The sequence below is a fragment of the Odocoileus virginianus genome, chromosome 7 (assembly GCF_023699985.2).
Source record: "Odocoileus virginianus isolate 20LAN1187 ecotype Illinois chromosome 7, Ovbor_1.2, whole genome shotgun sequence".
NCBI classification, from domain to species: domain Eukaryota; kingdom Metazoa; phylum Chordata; class Mammalia; order Artiodactyla; family Cervidae; genus Odocoileus; species Odocoileus virginianus.
Window position 1 is genome coordinate 3584101 of NC_069680.1, and position 12594 is coordinate 3596694.

General features: G+C 44.7%; 1 protein-coding gene across 2 annotated transcripts in view; it reads left to right on the forward strand.

Annotated features, from left to right (window-relative positions):
• Positions 1-10104: 10104 nt before the first annotated feature.
• CNNM1 (cyclin and CBS domain divalent metal cation transport mediator 1) overlaps positions 10105-12594 on the forward strand; it is a 65177-nt gene continuing 62687 nt past the window's right edge. For both annotated transcript variants that reach the window (XM_070470010.1, XM_070470011.1), the window contains exon 1: positions 10105-12056. In XM_070470010.1, coding sequence (XP_070326111.1) covers positions 10493-12056 — 1564 coding nt within the window. In that variant the 5' untranslated portion in view covers positions 10105-10492. The remainder of the gene's footprint in view (positions 12057-12594) is intronic.

Here is a 12594-nt window from a genome sequence, read left to right on the forward strand (position 1 = left end):
TACTGCTAATGTTTTATATAATTTCTTTGGCTTTCCTGGTGTTTGAAGCATATCCTCTTTTGGGGTCATCTGCAGATTTCATTAGCATGTTTGTGGACAGGACGTAGCTGGAAGGGAATTGTTGAGGGATCCATCTTCTGTCCCTTATTAATTAGGAACTGGTTCTAGAAATAGAGAAGGAGCCCCATCATCAAAAGTAGAAATTGCCTCTGCTCTTTTCTTACACACACACCCGTGCACACATGAATGCCCCCACTTGAAATTCTTCTCAATTCTATGAATTTCCTTCTCTTAAAATAAAAACTCCTTGCCATGATATAGAACAAAACCTCTACATCAGGGTCCCTAACATAAGAAACATGGATGGCATAATGCCACTGGAATGGCACGAATGCCTACAGTTGTGTTCACAACATATTCACATGATTATGTCCTTGAGTACATGTGCAGTTCTCTAGGGAAAAGGCCCATAGCTTTCATTAGAAATTCACAGGAGTGTGTAAATCCAAACAAGATTAAAAGCCACTCTTTTATATCATCTTTTGTCAAAAAGTGAACCAACAGTCAGCTGTATCAGAAACACAGGAGATGCTTGTTAAAATGCAGATTCTTGGGTCCTATTCCAGACTCACAGAATCAAAATAGGAATGTGCATTTTTTTAATAAAATGTAAATTATTTTTGAATAGAAAAAAGTATATTAATTGTATGAAATTTAAAAGATCAAAAGGGAAAAGTCTCTCCTATCCCTGTTTCCCAGCTACCAGTTTCTCTTCAGAGAGGCAACCACTGTTAACAGTTTCCTATCTATTCTTCTAGAACCTGTCAAAAAAAAAACATCCCAAGAGATTTTTATGCATAAAAATTTGAGAATCGTTGAGCTACGAAAAAACTAATGTTTGAGTGCATTAAAGACTATCTTAATAAGACTTACTTTCTCTCCTGCCCATCTGAGAACCGGGTTATCCTGGAAAGCAACATTCAAGCCAATCACATATAAGTAACTTTCAATCCCCATCCCCACTCAGTAAAGAAAACACCTTCAATGTTATGAATATTTTTTCTGTTTGACTGGATGTTATTGCCCCTGGCTCCAACTCTTTGTGACCCAGGCTGGTACCCCACCACTGTATTACTTCATTCAGGTGTTGAATGAACTGATTAACTGACTAATCAGTTAAGCTTCTGACTGCCCAGATGCTAGAGAGTGATCATTCCCCTCAAAAGCTCTTGACCTTTTTAGGGGGATAAAACTCTTTACCCTGGGAAGGGACGTCTCTTATTAACTCTTAGAAATGCCTCTATATGAGAAATGCTGTGCACACAATTAACTGTTTATTGTAGATATTAACAAATCCAGGCTGTTTTACCCCTGCTCTATCAGGAAGCTTCCTCTCCATGCCTCTGTCTGGGTTGGTGCAGGGCTTCAAGCCAAGTAAAACGTGAGTTAGTGTTTTCAGATATGAAGCACTGTTGAATATATGTCCTAGAAAAGAGAAGATGTACTTTAAATGCCAGCCTCAAACTTCAGCCCCAATCCATTCAATTTCACACTGAAAGGCTAACAAATTTATAAAGAGATGCTTAAAGTTGTTAGAAATAAGAGACAGGCAAGTTTTTGTTGTTGTTGTTGTTTTATGGAAAAGCACGTCATGCCCATTAGCTTGGCCGGATTTGGAAAGTGAATGATACTAAGTGTAGGCTAAGATGTAGGAAAATAGAAAACTTCAGACACTACTGGTTAAGGGCAATCTGGTTGTACTGAGTAAAACTGAGTATATGTATACACTGTGACCCAACAGTTCCACAGTGGGTACATATCAGAGGAAACCCCCACTGATCCAGAAGGCAATGGTAAGGATGTCACTAAAGATGGAGAAGCTCTATACAGTCAGCAAAAACAAGACAGGGAGCTGACTGTGGCTCAGATCATGAACTCCTTGTTGCCAAATTCAGACTTAAACTGAAGAGAGTAGGGATAACCACTAGACCATTCAGGTCTGACCTAAATCAAATCCCTTATGACTATACAGTGGAAGTGAGAAATAGATTTAAGGGACTAGATCTGATAGACAGAGAGCCTGATGAACTATGGACAGAGGTTTGTGTCATTGTACAGGAGACAGGGATCAAGACCATCCCCATGGAAAAGAAATGCAAAAAGGCAAAATGGTTGTCTGAGGAGGGCTTACAAATAGCTGTGAAACTAAGAGAAGCAAAAAGCAAAAGAAAAAAGAAAAGATATTCCCATTTGAATGCAGAGTTCCAAAGAATAGCCAGGAGAGATAAGAAAGCCTTCCTTAGTGATCAATGCAAAGAAATAGAAGAAAACAACAGAATGGGAAAGACTAGAGATCTCTTCAAAGAAAATTAGAGATACCAAGGGAACATTTCATGCAAAGATGGGTTCGATAAAGGACAGAAATGGTAGGGACCTAACAGAAGCAGAAGATATTAAGGAGAGGTGGCAAGAATACACAGAAGGACTGTACAAAAAAGATCTTCATGACCAAGATAATCACGATGGTGTGACCACTCACCTAGAGCCAGACATCCTGGAATGTGAACTCAAGTTGAGCCTTAGAAAGCATCACTACAAACAAAGCTAGCGGATGTGATGGAATTCCAGTTGAGCTATTTCAAATCCTGAAAGATGACGCTGTGAAAGTGCTGCACTCAATATGCCAGTAAATTTGGAAAACTCAGCAGTGTCCACAGGACTGGAAAAGGTCAGTTTTCATTCCAATCCCTGAGAAAGGCAATGCCAAAGAATGCTCAAACTACCGGACAATTGCACTCATCTCACACACTAGTAAGGTAATGCTCAAAATTCTCCAAGTCAGGCTTCAGCAATTTGTGAATCGAGAACTTCCAGATGTTAAAGCTGGTTTTAGAAAAGGCAGAGGAACCAGAGATCAAATTACCAACATCTGCTGGATCATTGAAAAAGCAAGAGAGTTCCAGAAAAACATCTACTTCTGCTTTATTGACTATGCCAAAGCCTTCGACTGTGTGGATCACAATAAACTGTGGAATATTCTCAAAGAGATGGGAATACCAGACCACCTGACCTGTCCCTTGAGAAACCTGTATGCAGGTCAGGAAGCAACAGTTAGAACTGGACATGGAACAACAGACTGGTTCCAAATAGGAAAAGGAGTACGTCAAGGTTGTATATTGTTACCCTGCTTATTTAACATATATGCAGAGTACATCATGAGAAACGCTGGGCTGGAAGAAGCACAAGCTAGAATCAAGATTGTTGGGAGAAACATCAATAACCTCAGATATGCAGATGACACCACCCTTATGGCACAAAGTGAAGAGGAACTAAAGAGTCTCTTGATGAAAATGAAGAAGGAGAGTGAAAATTTTGGCTTAAAACTCAACATTCAGAAAACTAAGATCATGGCATCCAGCCCCATCATCTCATGGGAAATAGATGGGGAAACAGTGGAAACAGTGTCAGACTTTATTTTGGGGGGCTCCAAAATCACTGCAGATGGTGATTGCAGCCATGAAATTAAAAGACACTTACTCCTTGGAAGGAAAGTTATGACCAACCTAGATAGCATATTAAAAGGCAGAGATATTACTTTGCCAACAAAGGTCCGTCTAGTCAAGTCTATGGTTTTTCCAGTGGTCATGTATGGATATGAGAGTTAGACTGTGAAGAAAGCTGAGTGCTGAAAAATTGATGCTTTTGAACTGTGGTGTTGGAGAAGACTCTTGAGAGTCCCTTGGACTGCAAGGAGATCCAACCAGTCCTTCCTGAAGGAGATAAGTCCTGGGTGTTCATTGAAAAGACTGATGCTGAAGCTGAAACTCCATTACTTTGGCCACCTCATGTGAAGAGTTGACTTGTTGGAAAAGACCCTGATGCTGGGAGGGATTGGGGGCAGGAAGAGAAGGGGACAACAGAGGATGAGATGTCTGGATGGCATCACCAACTCGATGGGCGTGAGTTTGAGTGAACTCCGGGAGTTGGTGATGGACAGGGAGGCCTGGCGTGCTGCAATTCATGGGGTTGCAAAGAGTCAGATACAATTGAGCAACTGAAAGGAACTGAACTGAACTGAACTGTGGCATTGTTGGTGGTAGATGGAAATTGATGGCAATCTAAGTGTCCCTCTCTAAGGGACATTAGAATGAAATTAATGTTGTGGCAATGCAGTATTGAAGAGCATTGAGAACCATCATATCAGTTGTAATTCAGCAATATGGACAGATTTCACAAATGTAGTGTTGAGTGAAAATGTGATAAGCAGAACAAGTTCTACAGTATGTCTAATGAGAATGAAAAGTGCAGGCAGAAAGTGGACCAGTGGTTGCTAAAGGCTGGGTCAGGGGGAAAGAAGCATCTAATAAATAAGGGTCTCTTTGGGGAGGTTTCTGAAAATATTCTGGAATTAGGTAGTGATGACAGTTGCACAGCTTTATGAATATACTAAAAATCACAGATTTGTATATTCTAAAAGGGTGAATTTTATGGTATGGGAAACATATCACAATAACAGAAAAAAACACACACAAACCAATGTTTTCTAAAAGATTTATTTAGTTATGGCTATACTTGGACTATAAAGAAAGCTGAGCGCTGAAAAATTGATGCTTTTGATCTGTGGTGTTAGAGAAGACTCTTGAGAGCCCGTTGGACTGCAAGGAGATCCAACCAGTCCATCCTGAAGGAGATCAGTCCTGGGTGTTCACTGGAAGGACTGATGCTGAAACTGAAACTCCAGTACTTTGGCCACCTCATGCGAAGAGTTGACTCACTGGAAAAAGCCCTGATGCTGGGAGGGACTGGGGGCAGGAGGAGAAGGGGACAACAGAGGATGAGATGGTTGGACGGCATCACCAACTCGATGGACATAGGTTTGAGTAAACTCCGGGAGTTGGTGATAGACACAGAGGCCTGGAGTGCTGCGATTCATGGGGTCACAAAGAGTCAGACACGACTGAGCAGCTGAACTGAACTAAACTGATACTGGGTCCAAATAGGAAAATGAGTACATCAAGACTGCATATTGTCACCCTGATTGTTTAACTTATATGCAGAGTATGGTTTTTCCAGTGGTCATGTATGGATGTGAGAGTTGGACTGTGAAGAAAGCTGAGCGCCAAAAAATTGATGCTTTTGAACTGTGGTGTGGGAGAAGACTCTTGAGAGTCCCTTGGACTGCAAGGAGATCCAGCCAGTCCATCCTAAAGGAGATCAGTCCTGGGTGTTCATTGGAAGGACTGATGCTGAAGCTGAAACTCCAGTACTTTGGCCACCTGATGTGATTCATGGGGTCGCAAAGAGTTGGACGCGACTGAGCGACCGAACTGAACAAACTGATACTGGGTCTTCGTTACCGCTCAAGGGCTTTCTCTAGTTGCGAAGAGCAGGAGTTACTCTCTAGTTGTGGTACACCGGCTTCTTACCGCAGTGGCATCTCTTTTTGTGAAACACGGGCTCTAGAGTGCTGGCTTAGTCATTGTGACACACAGGTTTAGTTGCTCTGTCCACGGCATGTGGGATCTTCCTGGAGCAGGGATTGAACCTGTGTCTCCTGCATTGGCAGATGGATTCTCAATCACTGGATGACCAAGGAAGCCCCAAACAATATTTTATACTTGTTTTAAGGACATATCAAATAAGTTGGAATGGCTGCCTGAAGCAGGAGGAGATGGGGCTGGGATTAAGATGTAGTGTTGTTGTTGTTGTTAAGTTGCTAAATTGTGTCCAGCTCTTTGCCAGCCCCATGGACTATAGTCACCTAGGCTCCTCAGTCCATGGGATTTCCCAGGCAAGAATACTGGAGTGCATTTTCATTTCCTTCTCCAGGTCATCTTCCGGACACATGGATTGAACTCATGTCTCCCGCATTGGCGGGCAGATTCTTTACCACTGAGCCACCAGGGAACCTTCAGGATGGAGTGGAGGAGGACTTTACAAAGCCCATGAACTGAGAAAGATGATTAACTCAATCCTCTGTGCCTGTGGTAAAACTAACAAATAATCAGCAATAACAACAGAATATGGAGATGGGATGGAGGAGGAAATGGCAACCCACTCCAGTATTCTTGTCTGGGAAATCCCACAGACCGAAGAGTTCATGGGGTTGCAAAGAGTCAGACGTGACTGAGCACACATGGACTTGGAGGTGGGGAGGAAAAAGGAAAAACGTGTTTACAGTTAGTTTTAATGAGGGAAAACCTGCTATAATGATGAATGAAAAGAAACAGAATACTATAGTTGTAGAAATATATGTGTGACTATGTAAGATGGTGTATGTAAATGGGCAAAAATATGACAGGTAGCTGTAGTATTGTGTAAAATTGTGTGGTACAGTGGCAGTGCATCTGCCCTTGGTTGTATATATGTATTCTTGGCTACCAAGGTACTTAATCTCTCTGTAGTTTAGCTTCCTCATATAAAGTGGAAATAATAATACCACCTACTTCCAAAGGTTCTTCTGAGAATTAAATGAGTTAGTTTATGCCTAATACATAGTAAGGGTTAACTGGTATTTTTTTCTTAACTTTTTAAGCTGTACTCTCTGAACTCAAACTGTGTATACAACTGAGCACCACTACCCACCAGCAACAGGAATTTTGCAAAGTTACCCAATCAGAGCCTAAATTGTCTCATCTGTTGTGAGAATTAAAAGGGATAATGTACTTGGCACATGGTAAGCACTTGATAAATGTCAACAGATTATATTCTTAGGGATATTATTAATACATTCTCATAGTTTTAAAAGTATTACAAAAAAGAAGATACAGAATATATGTTTCATGTTCTTCCTAATATTTAAATTCTTCCACTTTCATTTCATTTTGGGTATAATCTACCCAGGCTTTCCTCTTTGTCCTAGGTTATACACTTGCATGCACTTTGAACATCTCTTTCATAAGAGTAACTAATTAATTAGATAGGTAAGCAATTTCTGGTTCACATCTGTCACTCTCAGGGGAATCTAAATTCAGTGATGGCAAGGATTACTGAATATTAACAAGTATTTATTGAATGAATGAACAAGTAATGAAGTAAATAAAAGCATTTTAATACATATATTCTGAAATATCTTAGTCATGAGATTAAAGGCAAGTATCATTTCTTCCATCTCTCTGGGAACTGAGGAGTTGCCCACTTTGTAAGCCAAAAAGATAGTCAACATCCAGATTCTGGAGAACCATTTTTGGCAGCTCTTACTTACTAGAATCACACTGCCTGAATCTGTCCCCAGGAATCATTTCAGCTACAGTAAAGCTTTGGAAACCCAATACTTTTCCAAAACCTCTTGTTCAGACAAGGAAAAGTACTCAGTCTCTTTAGATCATCTTCACCTGGTGTACATTAGTCCGTACTCACTGATTCATGAAAGGATAAGGACCTTAAAACTGTCTTTCATTTCACAGATAAGGAAATGGGTCCAGAATTGTGAGTTGACTTTCTGAAGCCTAACACTTGTTAATATTAAAAAATATGCTTTTCAAAGAATTTTTATTACATTAGGGAAAATGTTCTTGGTATGTTAAGTGATAGAAGCAGACTAAAATTGTATGCATAATATGTATTCAATTGTATATGTATGTGTTCTTCCCAGTTATCTATGTGGAAAATAAAAAAGGAAATGTGTCAGAATATTAACTATTTATCTCTGCTTGATGGGGTTATAGTTTATTTTTATGTAAGCTTTTCTGTATTAAAACTTTATTTTCAATGGGAATGTAATACCTTATATTAGACATTTAGGTTTTTTAATTCCTAATTGAATATTTTTGATAGCTTCGATTTTGGCACATGTCAGCCCTATGGAGTGAGGGAGCATCAGCCTAGAATTCAAAGAAGTTTTACCAGTCATTTTACCCTATCTGTAAAATGGGTACAATTACATCTACTTCACAAGGCTGTGTGCATGTATGTGTTTGTGTGTGAAATAATAGATATGGAATCCCTTTGTAACTCTAAAGCTTGCTAAAGGTGTCAGGTGGTATTATAATGATGATAAAGTCCTGTGACCTAAAAGAGGTGGGAGAACCCTTAGGATAACAGGTACCTGTGTGCTGAGAGAGGAGGGAGATCTAAGTGTGAGGACAAAAGTGAGAATGTATTTTTTTTGCCAGCTTAAGAGAAACAATCACATGCCTGACACCTCCACTCTTTCCCCTACATTTCCAATAAATGCTTCAATGTTCCTTCTCTGGATTAAATGTTTCTTCAGTCTCCTAAGCAGCCCATGCAAGAGGCAGCTTGTAGCACACAGAATCTATGTATTTTAAGGCAATAGGAGCTTTGCTTCACACTCCCTCCCTGCAGAGTGTGAAAAGCAGCCTATGAGACCAGAATGTGAGCAGCAGCCCACTAAGGCCTAGGTAGTCACAGACAAGGAGGGGGCTGCTTCCACTCTGGATGATAAGAGTTTGTTATGAAAAGAAGGTAACTTTGAGTTTGGACCATATTGAGCTTCATCTTTTGCAAGTCTTTCTCAATCAATATCTTTGAAATTCTATGAAATATAATATTTCACATATGATTTTTTTAAATTAGTCAGAGGTGCCAAAGGTAGTATGCCAAAGTATTGTTACTTTTATATTTTAAAAGGTAATACAGACCTGTGGTAAATTTACCCAAGAGAAATGATAACATATGTTCACACAAAAATTTGCTTACAAACATTTGTAGCAGCTTTATTCACAACTGCCAAAAGCTGGAACTAACTCAAATGTTTTTTAACTGATAAATGGATAAACTGTGATACATCTATGTAATAGAATGTGGTTAGTCACTCAGTCCTTTCTGACTCTTTGCAACCCCATGAACAGTAGTAGCCCACCAGTCTCCTCTGATCATGGGATTCTCCAAGCAAGAATACTGGAGTGGTTTGCCATTTCCTTCTCCAATGTAATAAAATACTACCTAGCTATAAAAAGGAATGAACTATTGATAAACAGAACAACATTGGTGACTCGCAACTGCATATTGCTAAGTAAGTAAAGGAAGCTAGAGCCAGAAGGCCATATTCTGTATTATTTCATTAATATGACATTCTGGAAAATAAAACTATTGGAGACAACAAATCAGATTAGTAGCTGCTAGATGATAAATAGAGGTGGGGGGGCGCAGAGTTAACCACAAAGAAAAAGAGTGAAAGTTGGAGGTGATGGCACTATTTTTTTTCTTAAATATTTATTTATTTGGCTGCCTCCGGTCTTAGTTGCCACTTGTTTCATGTGGGATATTTTGTTGCACCCAGTGAGCCCCAGAGTGCAGGGGGTCAGTAGCTAAATTATGCTGGCTTAGTTGCTCCACAGCATGTGGGATCTTAGAACCCACGTCCTCTGCATTACAAGGAAGATTCTTAGCCACTGGACTGCCAGGAAGTCCCCATGGCACTAGTATTTATTGTGGTCATTAAATGAACATATGTCAAAACTCACAGAATAGTACACCAGGAGATGAATTTTACTATATAATTTTTTTTCAAAATGCAAAGTAAGATAAGGTAACAAGCCCATGGTAAGTTCAAACAATACAAGGAATTCAGTAAAAAGTCTCCCTCCCGGCTCTTTATGGTGATAGAATAGTTCTGCATTTTGATTCAGCAATGATTATATAAATCTATACATGCGGTAAAATGAGACAAAACTCTTCAATGCCAATTTCCTGCTTTTGGCATTGTATTATAGTTGCTCCCCTGAGTTGAACACTATTACAAAGTTCTTGTGTATCCTCTGCATATTAAATCTATTACTTTATATATGTATATGTGTACATAAACGTTTATACGTACATATTTTTAATACAAACAGTAGCATATGACACACACTGCTCTGCACCTTGATATTTCAACTAGTACTTTGGAGGTATTTCCATATCACAAACATGTGGAGCCACATCATTATTTTTCCTGCTGCATAGTATTCCATCACACAGTGGAATCATAGCTTCATTCCACAATTTCCAATCAATGGACACTGAGATCTTAAAAAGGATTTAACCTAAGTAATCTGTAAATTTTTAAAACATGAAAGGTCAGCTGAAATTGAGACAAACACACAGATTCAAGACTTGTCTCCAGAATATCTTTTGACCAGGAGGGGGAACGCAAGAGGCAGGAGGAGAGGCGAATTGCTGGGAAATTTCCCTGGCCAATGGTAAAGGGGAAGGACCAGCAGGAAATTACTGCCGGGTAGGAGTTCGCCCAGGGGCGCCCTAATGCTCTAGTAGGAGGCCATGCTTCAAGACCCAGCTTTCCCTAGGCTGCGACTCTGAGTACCCAAGTGGGTCGGGATCACAGTGCAATGATGCATGACCATCTCCAGCTTCCCGTGGGGAGCCACGGCCCGGGCTGGGTCTGAACCCCCACGGCCTCCGGCTCACGCGAGCGGGGGGACGTACACGTGGTGACCTGCCCGGGGCCGGGTTCCCGGCTTCGGCTCCTCCTCCCTCCAGCTCTCCTTCGGCTTTCTGCAGTATCACGTGCAACCGCGCCGGGTGCAGGATGGCGGCGGCCGCTGCAGCGGTGGGTGTCAGGCTCCGAGACTGCTGCAGCCGGGGCGCTGTGCTCCTGCTCTTCTTTTCCCTATCCCCTCGGCCCCCGGCCGCCGCGGCCTGGCTACTGGGCCTGCGGCCCGAGGACACCGCCGGAGGCCGCGTGTCCCTAGAGGGGGGCACCCTGCGCGCCGCGGAAGGCACCAGCTTCCTCCTGCGAGTCTATTTCCAGCCCGGGCCCGCGGCGCCCGCGGCGCCGGTACCTGCACCCACCTTTTCCCCGGGGGAGAACAGCACCGGCGACTGGGCTCCACGACTCGTGTTTATCGAGGAGCCTCCGGGAGGGAGCGGCGCGGCGCCCAGCGCTGTGCCCACGCGCCCCCCGGGGCCGCAGCGCTGCCGCGAGCAGAGCGACTGGGCATCGGACGTGGAGGTCCTGGGGCCCCTGCGCCCGGGAGGCGTGGCGGGCTCAGCCCTAGTCCAGGTGCGGGTGCGGGAACTCCGCAAGGGCGAGGCGGAGCGAGGCGGCGCGGGCGGTGGCGGGAAGCTCTTCTCCCTGTGCGCCTGGGACGGGCGCGCCTGGCACCACCACGGCGCCGCCGGCGGCTTCCTGCTGCGCGTCCGCCCGCGGTTGTACGGCCCCGGCGGGGACCTGCTGCCCCCCGCCTGGCTGCGGGCGCTCGGAGCACTCCTGCTGCTCGCCCTGTCTGCCCTGTTCAGCGGCCTACGCCTGAGCCTGCTCTCGCTGGACCCGGTGGAGTTACGGGTGCTGCGGAACAGCGGCTCGGCCGCCGAGCAGGAGCAGGCGCGCCGAGTGCAGGCCGTGCGCGGCAGGGGGACCCATCTGCTCTGCACCCTGCTCCTGGGCCAAGCCGGAGCCAACGCGGCCCTGGCGGGCTGGCTGTACGCCTCGCTGCCGCCGGGCGTCGGGGGCACCGGGGAGGACTACGGCGACGCGGGAATTCACTTCCCGTGGCTGCCGGCGCTCGTGTGCACCGGCGCGGTGTTCCTGGGCGCCGAGATCTGCCCCTACTCCGTGTGTTCGCGGCACGGGCTGGCCATCGCCTCGCACAGCGTGTGCCTGACCCGGCTTCTGATGGCGGCCGCCTTCCCCGTGTGCTACCCACTGGGCCGCCTGCTCGACTGGGCGCTGCGCCAGGAGATCAGCACCTTCTACACGCGGGAAAAGCTGCTGGAGACGCTGCGAGCCGCGGACCCTTACAGCGACCTGGTCAAAGAGGAGCTCAACATCATCCAGGGCGCCCTGGAGCTGCGCACCAAGGTGGTGGAGGAGGTGCTGACCCCCCTCGGGGACTGCTTCATGCTGCGCTCCGACGCGGTGCTGGATTTCGCGACCGTCTCCGAGATCCTGCGCAGCGGTTACACGCGCATCCCCGTATACGAGGGCGACCAGCGGCACAACATTGTGGACATTCTGTTTGTCAAGGACTTGGCCTTCGTGGACCCCGACGACTGCACGCCGCTTCTCACCGTCACCCGCTTCTACAACCGGCCCCTACACTGCGTCTTCAACGACACCCGGCTGGACACGGTGCTGGAGGAATTTAAGAAGGGTGAGCATGTGGTCTATCTCCTCCCTCCACTCCTCCCCCCTTTAAAATATGGGAGTGCTTGCGTGCTCAGTCGTGCCCGACTCGGTGCGACCCCCGCATGGACTTTCGTAAACACGTGAGGCTTCAGGTACCCAGAGCAGCTTCTCTCCTATGGAACCAAAAACTCGAGGAAGGTCCTACCGCATGGCTTCCTGGGTCTTTTCATTGCACTTCTCTCTACCTTCCTTGAGGCTGATTGAGTTCCTGCTTCTTCCCCTTTATGTGGTTCACAAGATTCACTGCATGCCTCATTCATTCCATTCCAGTATTTTTCAGGGCCCACCAGTTGTCAGTTATTGTGCAGGTAGAACTCAGGGGCTAGTCCTTGGTGGACACTGCATAGCACCCCATTGCAGGAGAAACCTCTAAAGGTTCCTGTAACAAGTGTCTTTGCCTTGAACTATGCGCTCTGGGTGGAAGTTCACCATTTCCTATTCCAGAGCAAACTCCATTGCTGGACAGCTCCAGCTGCTGACAATGAATTTCTTAGGAGGAGCAG